We start from the raw sequence: 19,739 nt of genomic DNA, 5'->3' as shown, positions 1-19,739 counted from the left end.
GATTTGGAAGAGTTAATAGAAAGTAAATTCAAATGGCAATAATTATTAAAAGCATCTAGATATCGTTGGAGGCCTACTTTGGTGAAAGAAAGAATGACAGTATCGTCGGCATAAAGAAGTAGAGGTAAAGACTGGGACCCTAATTTAGGTGGGTGACCATTAACTGAACCCAATGACTGCACTAGATCAGAAAGAAAAATATTAAAAAGTAGGGGAGCTAAAACACACCCTTGTTTAACGCCTCTTTGAATTAAGATTTTATTAGTCAGTCCACCATTAGGTGAGTATTTAACTTAATTGGGGAGGTAACATCAAAACCCATAGAGGTGGACCATTCCTGCTGGTTTGACCGAATTCGAGCATTTAAATCTTCCAAAAAAACAATTTGAGCCAACGGATGATTTTGAGCAATTTTAAAAGTGAATTTAGGGAGGTTGGACCACATAGTGTCCAAGTCCTTAATATTATTAGAGGGTGGCAGATAGGTATTAATCATAATAAGGCTCAGAGTAGAACCAGATCTATTTATTAAACCATAACTGTTTGGAAGAGTAATCAATATGCAGAATGTAGAGCAAAACATAAATCAAAGAAAGAAATGCAGCTGCATTGCTTAAATGTTTGAACAAATGCAGAAGTACAATATTCCCATATTATAGGCACCATCGCACTTCTTTTAAATAATTATCATTGCTTTTATCTTGTTTTTGAGAGAAAAAGTGATTTCATGGACCAGAATATTCTGCTAGTGAGGAATTTTTTCTCTTGGCAGAATCCTAAAAATCAAAATACAGGCCTCTTTAGCTGTGGTGAGTAATCTGTCAGCAGGGAAACCAGGACAGCCTAGAAGAAAGAATATGAATGAATGAAATAACCAATCATAGAGGGAAAGGTTACTGCATACAAAAGATCTACATACTTCAGAAGTTCCTGTGAAAATGTGTTAATAAAGAAGTGTGCCTATGTGCATATGCAGAGCACCTTTATCATAACATTGCTAATCTCTGCAGGATGGGTGGCTAAGAAAGGGGACCAAGAACAAAGAAGCATGGTGACTGGAGGGAGCATTCTGGGCAGGAAAGGAGGAGGCAGAATGTCCAAAACACTCCAAAAACTTAATCCATTATCAGCTCCATCACCAACCAAAAGTACTTATGTATTGTCTGTATTAAACTTAAGCTAATAAAACCTTTACAAAAGGTAAAGGTCACCTGAGCAAGCACTGGGTCATTCCTGACCCATGGGGTGACGTCACATCCCGACGTTTACTAGGCAGACTGTGTTTACGGGGTGGCTTGCCAGTGCCTTCCCCAGTCATCTTCCCTTTACCCCCAGCGAGCTGGGTACTCATACCAACCTCGGAAGGATGGAAGGCTGAGTCAACCTTGAGCCGGCTACCTGAAACCAACTTCCATTGGAATTGAACTCAGGTTGCGAGCCGAGCTTGGACTGCAGTACTGCAGTTTACCACTCTGCGCCACAGGGCTCCTGATAAAACCTTACCCAGTCCTTAATTAACCCCAGGTACTAGTTCAGAGCCTCAACTGCTTCTTGAGGAGATAAAGAGCTGAATGTTATCTGCATAATGAGGACATCTCTCCCCAAATGTCTGAATAATCTTAATTAACACCTTCATTCAGATGTTGAATAGCATGGGGGATCCTTGCAGGACCCCATAAACCCAATTTCATGGAGTGAAATAGCAGGTCGTCCAGCATCATGTTCCGGAACCTGTCCTCTGGGAAGGACTGGAGCCACTGCCAAGTCCTTCTAAATTCATCCTGGGCAGATGATCCAGAAGGGTATGGTAGTAACTAATCAATAGTAACAAAACCAGGAGAGAACCAGGAATATTATCAGGTCTTCCAGTGTAGTTTGTCAGCTACAGTGACCAGAGCAATCCCCCTTCCGAAACTAATCATGAAGCTTGTTTGAGAAAGATTCAGATAACTAGTATCATTCAAGAATCTCTGGAACTGAGATGCCAACACACGCTTAAGGAATGAGAATGTAATATTAGAATGGGATGGATAATTGTTCTCATTGGCACCGAAAGACCATTTCTTCAGGAGTGGTCCTGTGACCACCTTCAAGAGATCCAGAGATCCTTAATGAGCCATTAACCACCTCAAACACACAGCAGGCCAGTTTCCTCTGGCAGAGGTTTATTGCCATGATGGGAAAAGATGTAACACACACGACTGGTTTAACTTCTTCAAGGATCTTGTAATAGTATTAGGCAAATATTGGATTAAAAATATAGTAAATGCTTGCAAATTACAGCAATTAACAATATTAAAGTTATACTCCCGACTGGAACCTGGCATATATAGATTGTTTTGGCTTTGCGAAGAACTGAGAGTGAAGCAGATACTGAGGCTCCCTCTGAGCCTGGGCATTCAGCCAAGGAGAACTTTCTTAGAGTAAATAAAGATAACGAGCAAAACACTTTTGTCCTTTTAAACTGTGGGGGTAATAGAAATCTATTATTTTTGCATACAAGCATTTTTCTCACATCCTTGTAAGTGTGAATCAAAGTATTTCTCAACATATTGTATAATTAGCCATTCATATCATTATCTGAGTTGATGTTTGAAGTTAGTGAAAAGATGAGATTCTAGATTTTGTGAACCTACCTGCAAATGCATATTCTTATCACTGACTATGTCATTTTGCAGCTGTAACTTTTGGTACAATGGATGTAAAAAAAAGTAAAGGTCCCCTGTGCAAGCACCTGGTCATTCCTGACCCATGGGGTGATGTCACATCCTGACATTTTCTAGGCAGACTTTGTTTTACGGGGTGGTTTGCCAGTGCCTTCCCCAGTCATCTTCCCTTTACCCCCAGCAAGCTGGGTATTCATTTTACCAACCTCGGAAGGATGGAAGGCTGAGTCAACCTTGAGCCGGCTACCTGAAACCAACTGGGAAGATGGAAATGAATGCTTGCTGGGGGAAATTTTGTCTTTGTATTTTTAATACATGAGAATGATGTCTCTGATCCTGGGAAAAGATTTTATGTGAAAGCTGTTATAGATGAGAACAGATTTGAATTCTCATGAAGAAAGAGTATATAAAGGGTTAGAAATTGTTCAATAGTTGGAAATTCTTTGGCAGACTATGCTGTTTTGTGGTCTGTCTAAACAATTTTCCCCAGCATGGCCCATCCAAAGGTATGTGAACTTTGTATTTTTACTGTAATTTTTACTGAACAGATCTGGTCATATTCTGCAATATTCTGCTAATATTCTGTAATATGTTGTTGGATGTTTCATACAATATAACTTTTATATTGGTTCTTCTGGGTTATCCGGGCTGCGTAACCGTGGTCTTGGTATTTTCTTTCCTGACGTTTCGCCAGCAGCTGTGGCAGGCTACACACTTGACACTGAGAGACACTGTCCTTCAGTGTTACTCCTCTGAAGATGCCGGCCACAGCTGCTGGCGAAACGTCAGGAAAGAAAATATCAAGACCACGGTTACACAGCCCGGATAACCCACAAGAACCAATGAACTCTGACAGTGAAAGCCTTCGACAATAACTTTTATATATTCTGAAGTTAGCACTAAAAAGAGTCTTAACTGATTTAATTAGATTGCCTCATTGCTTTGGGTGGCTATTTTTAACAAGGAAACATACCTTTCAGTGAGGTATAAATCCTAAAGATTTAGTCACTGATAACAGTAATTGAGCTTCTTCAATCTTAGTGGTGTCAAGATGTATAAGATGAAAAGTAGCCACAAAACTGGATGGGAAGAATCCCCAGGTTGATCTAGCATTATGCGGTGGTGACACAGAAGTCCATAGGTTTGGGTGGGAGAACTACAGTCCTGGTGCAACATCACAACTGTTGTGTTAGTGCTGAGCTTACTACTCTAACGTAGCAGCAGGTCTTGATGGAACCACAGCAGTAACAGCATCACTGTCCAAAGCAGTGATAGATTTAAAGGGCATTATGCAGCATGGAAATAGGTGGAGGGCTGAGGTGGAGGCTAACTAGAGATGACCCACGAGCCATCCTGAAGGTCTTCTGACCCTGACTGACCCAGAGTCTCACCAGTGCAAGCTGAGCAATGTGTTGTCATAATAGTCATAAGGGAGTCTGTAACTGCTGAGTAGCACAGAATGTCACAGTGGCCATGGTGGCTCAAAATACTTGGTGCTGTGAGAGCAGTGCACTTCTGAGAGCACCTCGTACCATAACTGTCCATTTCCTGTTTTCAGCCTCCTGAAAAACCAGTGATTGTGGTGAAAAGAACACTTCGTCATCAACTTCTTCTGGCTTCCTGGGCAAGCAGTGTAGAAACGTCCAGCCAGGAGAAGCCACTTTCCCAGTCTAAGGATTGGAACGAAATATATAATTTGAAACTGAACAGAATTATAGGCTACTTTAATAACAAAAGACCATATATAACATGACTAAAGTGAAAGCTGAAATGCTACACAACGTAGGCTGCTTCCATGTGGTAACAATTCACCGTGTAGCTCTCATGGCTGCTGTGAATGCAGGAGCATCCGCAGCTGCAGTAGAGCTGCCACTCTGCAGTTTTTGCGGCATTTTCACTACCCTCAGTCCCTTGTGAGGCTGAAAGGAAAGAGACACTTTCCTTGCTCTCAGCACCCTGCAGCTGCCACCCTCTTGGGCCACTGAGGGGCTTTTTAAAAAATCTGTAATTGATATACGTGAAATCATAGAATCGTAGAGTTGGAAGGGACCACCAGGGTCATCTAGTCCAACCCCCGGACAATGCAGAAAATTCACAACTACCTCCCCACACACACCTCCAGTGACCCCTGCTCCATGCCCAGAAGATGGCAGAAAAACCTCCAGGAGTAGTAACTGTAGAAGACCTGGTGGAGTCTGGCAGATCCTTGAAAGCAGGGGGCAACTGTGTACCCTCTCACAGACCTCAGGCTGAAAGAGAAGGAGGTTTCCTTCACCTTGTTCTCTATCTCTCTCTTGGTCCTCCTCAGCCAAGTTACATTTACCTTATGAAGGGCTTGTCCTGTCTTGTGGCCGTCCCCTTTAAAGTCTCCAACCCTCTGGAAATGTCATGGAGTCTGAGCAGTTCCTGTGGGAAGCTGCTGCTGCCCCTCTACACCCCAGCTGTGCTCATTTTGCTGTTATTCCTTTTTATTTTATCAATAAAAACAAACTTTTAAATTCTAACTGCTCGTAACTCATATAATGCTATAGAATCAGCAACCTGATATGCCTAGCTTCTTATGTAATGTTTAGGATCTGTAGAAAAGTAGGGGCTTGGGAAGTCAGAAAAACACCATTCTAAGAGACCAGCTGTTATACATCTGTTCTTGTAGTGTACCACTCTATGCCATTTCTTGGGGCAAGGGGGGGTCACCTGCCTTGAAGGAGAAGTCATATACAGAAGGCTGATGGCAGCAATCTACCTCTGTGCAAAAGTCAAGAAGAAGACTTTTCAGTCAGAACTCATAAGGCTCCTCATAAGGGAGTGCTAAACTTCCTCAGGTGAGCAGGTTCTGGTTCATGATACCCAGGATCCAAGCAAAAAGGAGAGAGATTAGTGCAAACATTAACCTGCCTTTCCATGTCGGCACTTCAGAAAGGTGGGAAGGTACCTTCTTCATGGGGTGTTCATCCTTAAAATGTATTCACTGTCAGTAGGGATTTAAACACACTTGACACATCCCATTGGGGTAAAAGTTTCTTCAGAGTAGTTAGAAATACTCACTCTTCATAAACAAGAACTACAAATATGCATATTTTTTTAATATTTCTCTAGAATCCACAAAGCCACAGACTGAAAAAACCCCTCTGTATTTTACCTGCATTGTGATCTGATAACCATGGAAAGCTCTCAGTCTCTCTGTCTTCTCCTCTTCTTGCCCCATGCTTACCCACGTGTCCGTGATTAAAACATTGGCTCCACAGGCAGCTTCCAAAGGATCACTTGTGAGAAACAATTTGGTGCCACACTAATGTGAAGAAAGCAGGGGAAAAATGAGTCAGATTCATGTGCAGCAAAGAAGAAATTGTGTTTTAAAATTTCATGCTCATACCTTTATAGAGGACTCTTCAGCTATTTTGGTTATTATAGGATCCGGCTCAAAACCCTGCCAAAGCAAATTACAACAATACACTATATTCCAGCAATATTAAAAATTATTCACTTTTGTCAACGCTGATGATCTGCCCTGTAGATTCATGGTCACCTGATGCCCTTTATAATATTATGCATGTTCCTGGCCAGGGGCTAGTTGTTAAGACCCTTCGCAAGAAAAGTGTTCAACTGGAAGCTACAGGGTTTCAATCATTCTTTATTTTGAGATCTGCATAAATCCAAAACAGTTCAGGGTTACTCACAACCTGAATAGATGATATCTGCAGTCCTTTTCTAGATGAGAGTCCAGTTTGTAGCTATCCGTGAAAACATGATGGAGTTGTGAGGGTTCCCAACCTCCCTGTGCAAACTCCATAAAATCACTTGCTCAGACGGTCATGCAGAAACAAGGAACTTTATTGGAAGCTTCAGGTTAGTATAGGCCCTACAATGGCAAAGTTGCAAGTGCTAGCAGTTTCACAAAGACAGAATTATAACCCCTACAGGGAAGCAGATGTCAAATGCATGTTATGGGAATCTACGAGATAATTGTGCATGGTACAGGAACAGCAAAGATCTCAGGAAGCTCGTTAGTGCTATCTACACACCAAGGCCATAGCTGGTGGGAGGGAGTCGGAGAGAGTAAGGGAGGTGGATGGTGGGAAGAGACATTCCAACCTGGGGCCTGCTGGACGCAGCGCCTGAACTAAAGAAAGGCAAAAGGCCTGGACTGCTTTTATGAGCCCAGGGGGGGAGCACACAAAGCAAAAGCTTACAGACCCTTACATTGCAAAAGCTTACAGACCCTTACAGGAGTCACACACCTCTCTATTCCTCAGTCTCATTAACAGTAAGAAAAAAGGCGCCTAATGCCGGAACATGTGACTACTGAGTTCCCCTGACTACAATAACTAGCATGCACCTTTCTTAAAGGGCACGTACTATTTCCTATCATATAACTAATACAAAACATGAACTACAAATCTACACATTCTAGAAAGCTACTAATTCTGCCTGGGGGGCAGCACAATGAAGCTTAATTGAAAACCAAAGCACCTGAAAAACATCAGACTGAGACCATGTCACTAGACTTAGATAATGTGATTTTACCTTTGGAGTGGCAACCTGCAGATTCATCCCAAATTTGGAAGCACTCATCATGATGGAATTCAGGACATTATTTCCATCTCCTATCCAGCCTAAGGTCAGCCCCTTCAGAGACCCATAGTGTTCCTGCAGAGAAGGTGAGAGGAATATGGCTGATCAAGCCAGCACCGTCACAGTACAGTTACCTTCCAAAGCCGGTGGTTAACTATGAAGACTGACATTATAACCATATTTGCGTCCTGACCCACAGAAGCTTCCTCCTTCTGAATTGAAAATAAAATGGCTCATACTATAATGCCCCTATAGAGATCTATGATGTGGCCTCATTTGGAACACTATGTGCAGTTCTGGTCACTGTATCTCATAAAGGACATAATGTGCCCACGATCTCACCTCACCTCCACCCCAAAAACCTCCCTCTGGAAGAGAGGGGGGTCCTGGTAAGCCTATCCATTTAGATGGACACAGTAATCTCCTCAAGTAGCCAGCTAAGCCCTCTGACTCACCCTGCCAGAACCTTTCCAGCCTTACTTTCATTTCCAGTTCTATAGCCCTATGTTCTGACACTCAGCCACAAGTACCTAAATTCTGTTTCTGATCTGCCTCACCTCCAAGGTTCTCTTCCTCCTCCCTCCTCTTAATCCCATCTAGAGCAATCAAGCCTTTGTCACGGGCAATGACCAGCCATTCCCCGGCGCACTGAGACACGGCCTCCAGCAACATCCCTGGGGTATAAATAGATCCCCATTTGCCACAATGAATTGCTGGTTTCCCTTTGGACCCAAAAGCGTGAGCCCTGCACTTGTGTGCAGTTCCTCTTCTCCTTCCCTTCTTGCAGCTGCCATTCTGGACCTCACTCCCCGGACCAGGTAATTATAACCCCCCTGGGAACCTTCAATCCTTGTGTCCAACCCCTGATAACTTTACTCTCTGAGTTCTGTATGTATTGGGAATTTTGTGTGTAAGTGCAAACAAATTGGACTATTTTAATAAAACCCTTAAAATTCACAAAACGCTTCTTTATTGGGAACCTTTTCCACGCTCATCAGGCATAGAAATTGGTTTTAAAGATCCCCATGTCAACCTCTTGCAAAGTTTTACCAGTCTCAAGAAAGAAAGAAAGAAAGAAAGAAAGAAAGAAAGAAAGAAAGAAAGAAAGAAAGAAAGAAAGAAAGAAAGAGAGTGTGTGAGAGAGAGAGAGAGAGAAAGAAAAGGAGAGAGTGTGACAGAAAAAGAGGAAGAAAAAAGAAAAGCCTCCCCACACACACACATACCTGGCCGTGCACGTGGCCCCGCAGCCCGGCACAACTGGGGAAAGGAAAAACTGTACAGTCAGACATATAGGTTGGACTTTAGGAGAGCAAATTTTAAAAAGCTTAAACTTACGCTGGGTAGAATCTCATGGTTGGAAATACTTAAGGAGAAGAGAGTTCAAGAAGGGTGGGAGTTTCTTGAAAATGAAATACTGAAGGCTCAATCACAAACCATTCCCATGAGAAGGAAAAATGGGAGGTGCCTAAAGAGGCCAGGGTGGCTCCATAAATAGCTTTTTAAAGAGTTGAGAAATTAAAAAAAGACTCATTTAGGAAGTGGAAGGAGGGCCTTATAACCAAAGTGGAATATAAACAAATAACTAGTGCTTGTAGGGAGAGTGGAAAGTGAAATTATAACAGGAGATGAAGAGAGGGCAGAACTGCTCAATTCCTACTTTTCCTCAGTCTTTTCTTGCAAGGGAAGCGGTGCTCAACATGCTTAGACAAAATACCTGATGAGGGAAGGAATTTGCAGCCGAGGATTGGCATTGGGGTAGTGTTGTGCCTAGAAACGCTATCCAGATATATCTGATCAAGAATAGTGCACTGGAGATCAGGAGTTAGTTTATTATTTGATAGTACTAAGTTTTAAATTGTACAAGCTGGGATCCAAATCTCTCCAGCAGAAACACAAGGATTCAGACTGCAAAAATAATCACCTTGCTGTTCTCCATTGAGCAGCTTTTATACAATTCTTGACCATGAATATTAATTAGATACATTCATAATGTTCTCATGCGGTCATCCTTACCAAACAATGCTGCATTAAACCAGATCTTTTAGCTGAGACATGAAGGTCTTTTCCACCAAGATAACACTCTTAGCAAAGCACAAGAGAAGCCAGTACTGTTCAAGATGTTGTGAATATACAGAAGTGTTAGTGTATGTGTGTGCTTTTGTGCAACTGTTGAATAGAGAGAGAACACAGAAGGATAGAGGGAAGAGGGGGGGTTGATTCTTGACACGCGTTTATCTACACAAGTGTTCTGTCTAAAAGGAGGCTCCCCACACCTGTTCATGTACACCGGGCAGTTCATAGTGCCACAGGTAAAAGACCTTTATTGTGGGCACTTCAGTAGTGCACAAACACCTAGTTTCTTTAAATGAAACAAAGTCCCTAGGGCCAGATGAATTGCATCCAAAGGTAGGAAAAATCAAATGCATAATTATAGAATGGGGGAGACTTGTCTTAGCAGTAGTGTGTGTGCGAAAAGGATGTTGGGGTCTTAGTAGACCAAACACTGAACATGAGTCAGCAGCGTGATGCGGTAGCTAAAAAGGCAAATGCAATCTTGATGTATAGTGTCCAGATCACGCAAAGTGATGGTATCACTTTACTCTGCTCACCTAGAGTACTGCTCACCTAGAGACCTCACCTAGAGTACTGTGTTCAGTTTTGGGCACCTCAATTTAAGAAAGATGTAGACAAGCTGGAATAGGTCCAGAGAAGGGCAACAAAGATGGTGAGGGGTCTGGAGACCAAGTCCTATGAGGAAAGTTTGAAGTCTGAATAGAAGACTGAGAGGGGATATGATAACCATCTTCAAGTACTTGAAGGGCTGTCATATAGAGGAGGTGCCGTATTGTTTTCTGTTGCTCCACAAGGTCGGACCAGAACCAACGGGTTGAAATTAAATCAAAAGAGTTTCCGTCTAGACATTAGGAAGAATTTCCTAACAGTTAGAGCAGTTCCTCAGTGGAACAGGCTTCCTCGGGAGGTGGTAAGCTCTCCTTCCCTGGAGGTTTTTAAGAAGAGGTTAGATGGCCATCTGTCAGCAATGCTGATTCTATGACCTTAGGGAGAACATGAGAGGGAGGGCATCTTGGCCATCCTCTGGGCAAGGAGTAGGGGTCACTGTGTGTGTATGTGGGGAGGTAGTTTGGAATACCCTGCATTGTGCAGGGGGTTGGACTAGATGACCGTGGTGGTCTCTTCTAACTCTATGATTCTAAGCCACGTGATTACTAGAAAAATTGTCTACTCTTAGTGATAAAATACATTCTAACAGCATAAGGTTTATCAGACCAAGAGAACCAGTGAAAGTTATTTCCTTCACTCGCATTTTAATGAGATCTTTACTTTTATTTTTATAAGGACTCATATTACCTCTTTCTAAGCAGATCACAGAGGTTGACGAAACATCAGGGAGCTTAATTTTTATTTTTGCTTTACCCCACACAAATAATTGCTGTTTTACCTGCACTGAAGAATGCCCCTTCACAGCTTCACTTGTGTGATTTACCTTGTCAAAGGAGTTACTTCACACCTTACAGAAAGATGGTGCACTCAACAGATCTTATCTGAGTACCCGTTACAATTGCCCTGTAAGGTATTATTCATCCAGTGTTGCAGATTGGGGAGCATCAGCCTGGCTAAGGCTGCCTTGAGAAAGTGGGGCTTCAGTGAAATGTGAACTGGGAGCTTCTCAGTTTGCACCTCCCACTCTGGACTGCTGGACTGTATCCCTTTCTGTGTCTTTTTGGAAGCTTCTGGTTGCCTCAAATATTTAGGATTAATGTCCAAATTTCCAAATTTTTAGCAGAGTGCAGGATGATGAAAGTGTGCTGCTAATTGGAAAACAGACTAATATTACCTGAAGCGTAAGATAATCAGCTAAAATCTGGACCGGGTGGTCGGAATCAGAGAGTCCATTTATCACTGGGATTGAGGCCTCTTGTGCCAATAGTTCCAAATCAGTCTGTTTATATACTCGGGCCAGGATTGCGTCTGTCATGCTTGACAGTACTCTGCAGAAATGCAAAATAAATATCAGAATCAAGCCTAATAAAATCAGATTATGTCTACTGCCTGGATAATTCACCATATGTGGAGCAAATTTAAATGTAGGTCATTTAATGTATATTTTTGACAATTTAATACTTTTTTTTACAATCCAGCATACACAAGGAAAGAACAACTCACTCGTCTCTTTATATTTTGAACTATTTAACAATCAGCTTGTGTTTCTAAACAATTTGTATGAAAGAAATAATTCATTTAAATGGAATTCCCCAAATATACTCTACAGCTTCACACTGGAGAATAGAAAATCTAGGTTTTTAAGATCTAAATTTTTTTCTTCTTCAAAACTTTTTTCCAAAAACTTTTAATTTTTTTACACAACCACCAGGCATGCATAAAGGTTCTCCTTTCAATTCCACATTTCCAATATAGGTCCGAGTCTCCATTTTTCATTTTGCTTATCATCACAGGGGTTATATATAGTCTATAAAACATTTTATATAGATTCTCTCTAATTTCATTAGTAATTGTAAATCTATACTCTTTTTTCCAGAGATTTTCCCAAGTTTCCAAATCAATATTATATCCTAATTCCTGCATCCACTTTACCATCACTGGTTTAATTCTTTCTTGTTCCAAGTTTAATTCAATTAATAATTTATATATTTTCCCTATCAATCCTTTATTTCCCTTACTTAATATAATTTCTAATTTAGATTTATTTTTACTAAATCCCATCAACTTATCTTTATTAAATATATCTTTTAGTTTATAATACATAAACAAATTTTTAATTGTAAGTTCTTCTCTACTCTTTAAAAACCATTCCCCTTCCTTACAGTCCATAATTTCTCTATAGATATCCATATCTAAATTTAATTGTATACCTCTCTTCATAAAAGCTTCTACTGGATTAACCCATCCTGGGGTTTTATTTTCCATGAACCTTTTATATTTTTTCCAGATTTGGAATAAACCAGATCTAATAATATGAGAATAAAATTCTCTGTTCACTTTATCTTTTTCATACCATAGATATGCATGCCATCCAAAACGTAAATTAAATCCTTTCATTTCCAATATTTTGGGATTCTCTAAAAAGATCCAATTTTTTAACCACACAAAACAGGATGCTTCATAATACATTCTTAAATCCGGTAACACCAACCCTCCAGTCTCTTTTAATTCAATTAAATTATTATATGCTATTCTAAGTCTTTCTTTACCCCATAGAAAGTTTAAAATATCTTTCTTCCAACTTTTAAATATTTGTACTCCTTTTAGAATTGGTAAGTTTTGAAACAAAAAAAGCATCTTAGGTAGTACCATCATTTTAACTACTGAAATTCTACCCCATAATGATAAGGGTAATTTTTCCCAATTTTTAAGATCTATGACAATTTGTTGCCATAGCTTACTATAGTTACTTTGAAACAAATTAAGATTATTTGAGGTTAACCATATACCCAAATATTTTATTTTGTGTTCAATATTAAAACCTGTCTTTTTGGATAATTCTTGTTGTTGTGATAGAGTCATATTTTTAACCAATACCTTGGTTTTATTTTTGTTTATCTTAAAACCTGCGAGCTTTCCCTAAACCTCCACAATTTTATTCCAGTTATCAATTTGACAAGTAGGGTTAGTCAAAAAGCATACGAGATCATCTGCATAAGCTTTAATCTTAAAGTGATTTCTCCCAAATTGAAATCCAATTATGTCATGAGTTTGTCTAATCTTTTTCAATAAAACTTCTAACTAAGATAAATAACAAAGGTGAAATAGGGCAACCTTGTCTGGTGCCCTTTTGAATTTCAAAGTGTGAAGATAGTGTCCCATTATTCAGCAAACTAGCTGATTGATATGTATATATTTTTTCAATAGCTGTCTTAAAATTTACTCCGAAGCCCATATACTCAAATATTTTCTTCATAAAATTCCAGTTCACATTATCAAAAGCTTTTTCTGCGTCTAAAACTATCATAGCTACAGGGGAATACATGTTTCTGCATATTCCAAAAGATCTATCACTGTTCTAACATTTTGGCAAATAGTCTACTTGGTAAAAAACCAGCTTGATCTTCATGTATAACCTGGTTTAGAACCGTTTTTAATCTAGATGCTAAAATGGCTACAAAAAGTTTGTAATCATTATTCAATAATGAAATGGATCTATAATTCTTTACTTCTAACAGATCTGAGTTTGCTTTTGGTATTAATACTATATTTGCCTGTTTCCAGGTTTGAGGAATGGCTCCATTCTGCAAGCAAGAGTTCATTACTTTAATAAATGTGGAGATAATTGTTCCTTAAAAGTTTTATAATAACATGCTGTAAATCCATCCGCACCTGGAGATTTATTTAATTTACTTTTACCTATAAAATCATTTAGTTCCTCCATAGTTATCATGGAATCTAATAGCTCCCTATTTTCTTGTGATAATTTTTCCCAATCAAATTGTTTCAGATAGACATCTATTTCCTTCTCTGAAACTGGATTTTTCCTATATAAGTTTGTATAATAATCTACAAAGGTTTCCATAATTTTTTGTTTATCCATTATTAATTTGCCCTCTTTCTTAATTTTCAGTATTGGTACTCTTTTTTCTTTATGTTTAAGCTGCCAAGCAAGCAGCTTACCTGGTTTATTAGCATGTTCAAAGAATCTCTGTCTGTTAAACATTATTTTCTTTTTTATTTCTGAAGTTATTAAAAATTCATATTGGATTTGTAGCTTTTTAAAATTATTTATCTGTTCCTGTTTAAGTAATTTATATTGTATTTTTCTTAACTGTCTTTCTCCTTGCCTAATTTCTTCTAATATATTTTTCTTTTGTGCCTCTTTCTCTTTAAACCATCTTGTATTTTGTTGAATCAAGAGTCCTCTGATTACTGCCTTACCGGCATCCCATACTACCTCATCAGTTACTCCCTTATCTACATTATCAGAAAAAAATTGTATATCTATTTTTAATTTGTCTACAATTTTTTTATTTTTTAATAAAGATTCATTAATTGACCAAGGCCTATGTCTTCTGTCTCCTAATTTAACCCTGACTGAAAGAGCGTTATGATCTGACAATACCTTGGGCAAAATCATCACATTATCTGATTGATTTATTATTCCTTTGGAAATCCATAACATATCTATTCTTGAATAAGTAAGATGTCGAAATGAAAAATACATGTATCCCTTTTTGTTGCCATTTACCAATCTCCAAATATCAAACATTTCCCATTGATCTACAAGGTCGTTAAAAATGCTAAGTAATTTACCCTCAGACTTTCCCTTTTTTTCCTTTGCGGATCTATCCAGCTTTGGGTCCATTACCCCATTAAAATCCCCCATCTAAATCCTTTTTTCTTTAGCATATTCAGCTAAAATTAATGCCATATTATTATAAAATATTTTTGATTTATATTAGGCGCATAGATACCCACCAACAATATTTTTTGAAGACCACATACAATTTCTATCAACAAAAGTCTCCCCTCATTATCACAATTATCTTAGGTTCCAAGATAATACATTGCTATTCCATTAATTTTTCTTTTTTCATTACAAGATGTAAAATGTTTTCCCAATTTTAATTGTTCCAGTCTTGAGATATCCTTAGATAAAATATGTGTTTCCTGTAAGCAAAAAATGTTAGCCTTAGACTTTTGTAAGTGATGAAATACCTTCCTTCTCTTATTGGGAGAATTTAAACCATTAACATTCCATGATAATACCTGTAACATATTAAACTTTAGTTAACCCCCTTTCTTATTTTCCAAAATTATTACCTATATTTTTATTATTAATCCACAGAGGGGGGGTATGAAGTTTGCTGTTTAAAACATCAGTTTGAGTTCTACATGAAAACAACAACTGGGAATCCAACTTGTATTATAGTCCAGACCTTAGAGAGAAAGTTTACCACATCTTCTTCTTTAATTTGTCATCTCCTGCCAGCTGTTTTTCATCCCCCGCTCCTTATAGTTTATTACAATGGCTGGCAAAGCTGGCAAGGTTGAATTATAGCTGTGCCACAGCTGGCAAAAAGCCCAGTTTCACTTTGGATTTTGTTAGTGGAGTTATAGACAAGATTCAGAGTACTTTCTCTTAGATAGTAAGACTGTCAGACACCTTAGTTGTGTTGTTAGTAGAATTCAAATGAAGAAAAGAAAACTTGTGTTTTATTTTTCAAATCGGGGTCTCCCGCCGCTCATTCCGGCTGCTTCCAAGAATAATGGTGTCCGCTCTTCGGCTAGACCCGTCCGAGCGATCCCCACCGCTTCCAGGACAGGAAGCCCGCCGGGATCCAATCCAGCATCCCCTCGTACTCCGAGGGGTGCCGCTTGCCCGATGGTGGGGGGCCGATTTCCCTGCCCCCTGGCAGCTTAAAGCTGGAGCGCGATCAAACGCGCTGCCGCGGGCACCCCCGACCTGGAAGTGAAGATCTAAATTTGTTTAAAATTTGTAAATGAAACTGGGGGTTTATCATAATCCCAGATTTCTGTAAGAAACTGTTATAGAGTAACTTCTTAAGTACACTACCATAATGTTACCAAAATGTCCCTCAGCTTCTTATCCAGACTAGAAAATATAAATTTAACCCTTAATATTTTTTCAAGTCTGGTTGGACCAGTGCCCGGCTCTTAGGGCCAAACAAGACAAGAATGACATTTAACACATGACCACCACAGGGACTTGCAATCAGACAGCAGCTGCAAAATCCCTGTGGGAACTCAATTCCCAAGAGACATAGGAGCCCAAACTGGATCACGGCAGTGGCGTGAAGGAAGGGAGGGCTTCAGCCTTTCCCTTGTGCCATTTTCCAAACCTGAAATGGCCCTGGGGCACTATTTGACCTATTAGGGGCTGCACGTGCATAAATACTGCAGGTGCTGACCCAACTGGGGCAAACAGTGCCCCTTGGAGCTACTGTGGGTCAGGGAAACATGGGAGACAGCACTCGCCTCGCCTCTGCCTGCATCCTGATCCCAATCGGGCCTCGGTGGCTCTTGGGAATTGAGTTCTTGTCATGGGGAACTTGCAGCTGCTGTCTGACTGTAAGCCTCTGTGGTGACCACATTTTAAACATCACATTGACCCTTAGGCTCAAACATATGAGGCCAAGAGATCAGTTATCGATCTCCCAAACTTTTTAAAAAAGTGATTTGCAGTCTCACAGAGTTGTGATGACTAACCCTTTCCCTTTGGGCTGCTTTGGTGAAAAAAATTCACTCACCTTCCACACTTTTTTCCACAGTAAGCAAAAAAAAGTACACATTTTCCCACATATAAGAAAGCAGATTGGTGGGAGCAATTCTGATCTCACAAAAGTGGACTGAAAGATCATCTCCTCAAAACAGTACTACGTTTGCCATCACATTTGCAGTTCGCTGAGAGAAGGAACATGTGAGTCTGTGAATAAACCAGACTTTCAGGCTCATCACCAATAAAGTTTGTGATGTCTGAACTCAGCTTTAGTCTCAAACTACTCATCAAACTGGGGCATCTGGGACTGATATCCTACTCTTTTTAAATGTGAACTGTAGAATTGAGGAGGAAATTGGTTCTTCTGCTTACAGCAGAAGCTGGTTGTAGTCTGCCCACAATGGTTGGGGCACCATCAACAAACAGTCTTATAACACCTTTTGGAAATGGAAGAGTCACAAGATTATTACCAACCGTGCTGTGTCGGTGATGCTTTCATTAGTGCCCAGGTGAATATCTTGTGTTGTGAGGAAACAAGGATGTCCACCAAGGAGAGCAAATCCTAAAACAGATATAATGCTCAGTTCTTTCAGTTATCCAACCAATATGTGACATGTAATTTGTCACCACATTAGGGGAGAAATTCTACATTTTAAGCTTCTCCTGGCACAAAGATGCAATTAGGGGGAAAGTTTCACTTATTGAATTTCAGGCTATTTGACAATATTCTATATAGTTAAAGAAGCAGGAGTCCCTATGTCACCAAGGATCCTCTTCCTACATGTAGACTGTCTGCCCAACTCCATCTTGACTAAATTCACTTTGACAGCTATTTTAGGAACTAGCGCCATGTCACTTTGGAGAAAGTGAGGACATTCATCAGGCTATGCTAAATGAGTGGCCAAAACCATAGGCAGCAGACTGATTCACTGATGGGACATTTGTATGCCTACCCATCTCTGAGGAAGGAGTTCCATAAGTTTGGTGCCATGACTGAGAAGGCCGTCTCTTGGGTTGCCAGTTGTCTAACCTCAGAAAGTGGGGCATTTGAAGCAGGGCCTCAGAAGATGACTGTAGCAGTCTGGTAAGTTCATATGGGAATAGGTGGTCCTTACTCTATGCTAGTTCCAAACCATATAGAGCTTTAAACATCAACACCAGCACCTTGCATTGGGCCCAGAAACAAGTTGTGAGCCACACTAGAATGATGTGGTCCACACAACCCACTCCGGTCAGCATCTTGGCTGCAGAATTCTGAACCAACTGAAGTTTCTGAACACTTTTCAAGGGCAGCCCCACATACAGCAAATGCCAGTGATCTAATCTAGATGTAACCAGGGAATGCACCACAGTGGCTACATCTTTTCTGCCCAGGAAAGCCCACAGCTGGCTAACCAGTCAAAACTGGTAAAAGGCACGCCCGGTCATGGCCTGCCACCTGCTTATTCAGCAGTAGGCATCAGTCCAAGAGCACCCCAGACTATGGACTTGTTCCTTCAGGAGGATTGTAACCCCACTATGAACCAGAGAAATCCTGGCTCACTCATTCTTCTCCCCAGTAGCACTTCTGTCTGGTTGGGATCAAACTTCAGTTTATTAGCCTGCATCCACCCCAAAAATGCCCCCAGGTACCAGTTCAAGGTTTCTACCACCTCCTTGGGATCAGCTGGAAGTACAAAACAGAGCTGAGTGTCATCTTCATACAACTCAACCCAAATCTCTGCATGACCTTGACCCAGCAGTTTCGTGTAGATATTAAGAAGTACAGGGGACAAAATGGAACCTTGTGGGACCCCACAGAGCAAAGGGCTGAATAGTTGTCCCCCGGCACCACCTTCTAAAACCTGCTTTTATTGTACTGTAATCTTTTATATTTTAATGGTAGTTTCTGTGCTTTTTCATGCTGCTTTGAGGACTTGTAAAGCAGAAAAGTAGCCTATCAATGCAACCACTATTGCTAATTTTTAATAGAAAAAGGGCTAAAGTCTAGTATTAAGGAGAGAAAATACAGCACAAATCATCATTTTTGGGAACATTTTCACAGTACTTTCTGGAACAAAACATTAATTTTAGTCAGAAAAAAAGTGCCATAAGGTTTAAAGGTCATCTGCTAACTTATTAGGGTGAGAGCCCTTCCCCCACCTCCACGGGCAGTCTTCAAACAGCAGCTGGAGAAACACATGTCAGGGATGCTTTAGGCATTGAGCAGGGGGCTGGACTAGATGGCCTGCGTGTGGCCCCTTCCAACTCTATGATTCTATAATCTACAATGTATCTTCAAGAAAAAGGCAAAAAATTAAAGAGCTCCTTAATTCTCACCAGTAGACGGCACCATAGCCATTAGTTTTGAAAGCCTGCAGGTGCGCCTACATCACAAGTTACCTGATAAAGAATACAGAATGTATTTGTTTTTATAAAGAAGGAAATGGTAATTGCAACCCCAAAATTGGCACCGTCTTGTCAAAAATAAGGACTTCTAAAGTCACACTGATTGAACAACTCTGTCTAGACTCTGCCCATTACTTTCTGCTGTCACTTGGTTTTCTTGATATTAATGATCAAAGAGATGACCAAAGTATCAATGGCCAGAATTCGTAATAAAAAACTACAAAGCAACTGGTCATTTGTTTTAAACTTGCATCTTCTTTTGAAAAGAAATATTGTACATTTCATTCAGAAAAATTTACCGTCACAATATTGGTCTGTATTCACCTGTCTCAGTAGATAATCTCGTTCTTGTGCTTCTTTTCTCAAAAATCATTGTTAAAGATTTTCCTTGTAACAAAGGCAGATACTGAAAGACAAGAAGCAAAGGCACTTTTTGTCATCTTAGGTATGCATAATGACCATGGTGTATCTATTTGCCTTACACTCAATAGATTACTCAATAGCGTAATCTATAATAACTAAAGATCCATCCAGCTGTCCATCCAGCTGCCTGAGGCATGCATAACTCCACAGAAAATAAAGCCAGGGGTCTCAAAATTGGCCACTGGCTTCAGGATTGTCATGGGAGTAACAGTGCCAACGATGAAGGGAATTGGAACATCCTGGCCTACATAATCACCAGATTCTCCCCCCCGCCCAGCTTTTTGCATTGGAAGTCATTGTTTTTTATGGATGGCTGTCAGGCTTCAGTACCCCATTGCGTCTCAGCAATAAACTTTACTCCAGACGTACAGAGAGTTTAAAGATTTATTAAGGAAAGCTAACGGGTCAGTAGGTCTAACGAACTTAAGGTCAGAATGCAGGTATGGGGAATACAGGGTATCTTTATAGGGAACATACAATAC

At 40.2% G+C, this 19,739-nt stretch overlaps 1 protein-coding gene across 1 annotated transcript in view; it reads right to left on the bottom strand.

Annotated features, from left to right (window-relative positions):
• Positions 1 to 783: 783 nt before the first annotated feature.
• The window catches only part of OTC (ornithine transcarbamylase), a 77,503-nt gene continuing 58,547 nt past the window's right edge, over positions 784 to 19,739 (bottom strand). Inside the window, exons 3-10 of the mRNA XM_056862049.1 lie at positions 19,159 to 19,240; positions 16,921 to 17,008; positions 11,095 to 11,248; positions 7,191 to 7,313; positions 6,040 to 6,093; positions 5,806 to 5,955; positions 4,199 to 4,336; positions 784 to 843 (exon numbers count right to left, since the gene is read on the bottom strand). Of these exons, the coding sequence (XP_056718027.1) occupies positions 784 to 843; positions 4,199 to 4,336; positions 5,806 to 5,955; positions 6,040 to 6,093; positions 7,191 to 7,313; positions 11,095 to 11,248; positions 16,921 to 17,008; positions 19,159 to 19,240 (849 nt within the window). The remainder of the gene's footprint in view (positions 844 to 4,198; positions 4,337 to 5,805; positions 5,956 to 6,039; positions 6,094 to 7,190; positions 7,314 to 11,094; positions 11,249 to 16,920; positions 17,009 to 19,158; positions 19,241 to 19,739) is intronic.

Source organism: Euleptes europaea, chromosome 16 (genome assembly GCF_029931775.1).
Source record: "Euleptes europaea isolate rEulEur1 chromosome 16, rEulEur1.hap1, whole genome shotgun sequence".
NCBI lineage: Eukaryota > Metazoa > Chordata > Lepidosauria > Squamata > Sphaerodactylidae > Euleptes > Euleptes europaea.
This window is presented reverse-complemented; position numbering and strand designations above follow the sequence as displayed.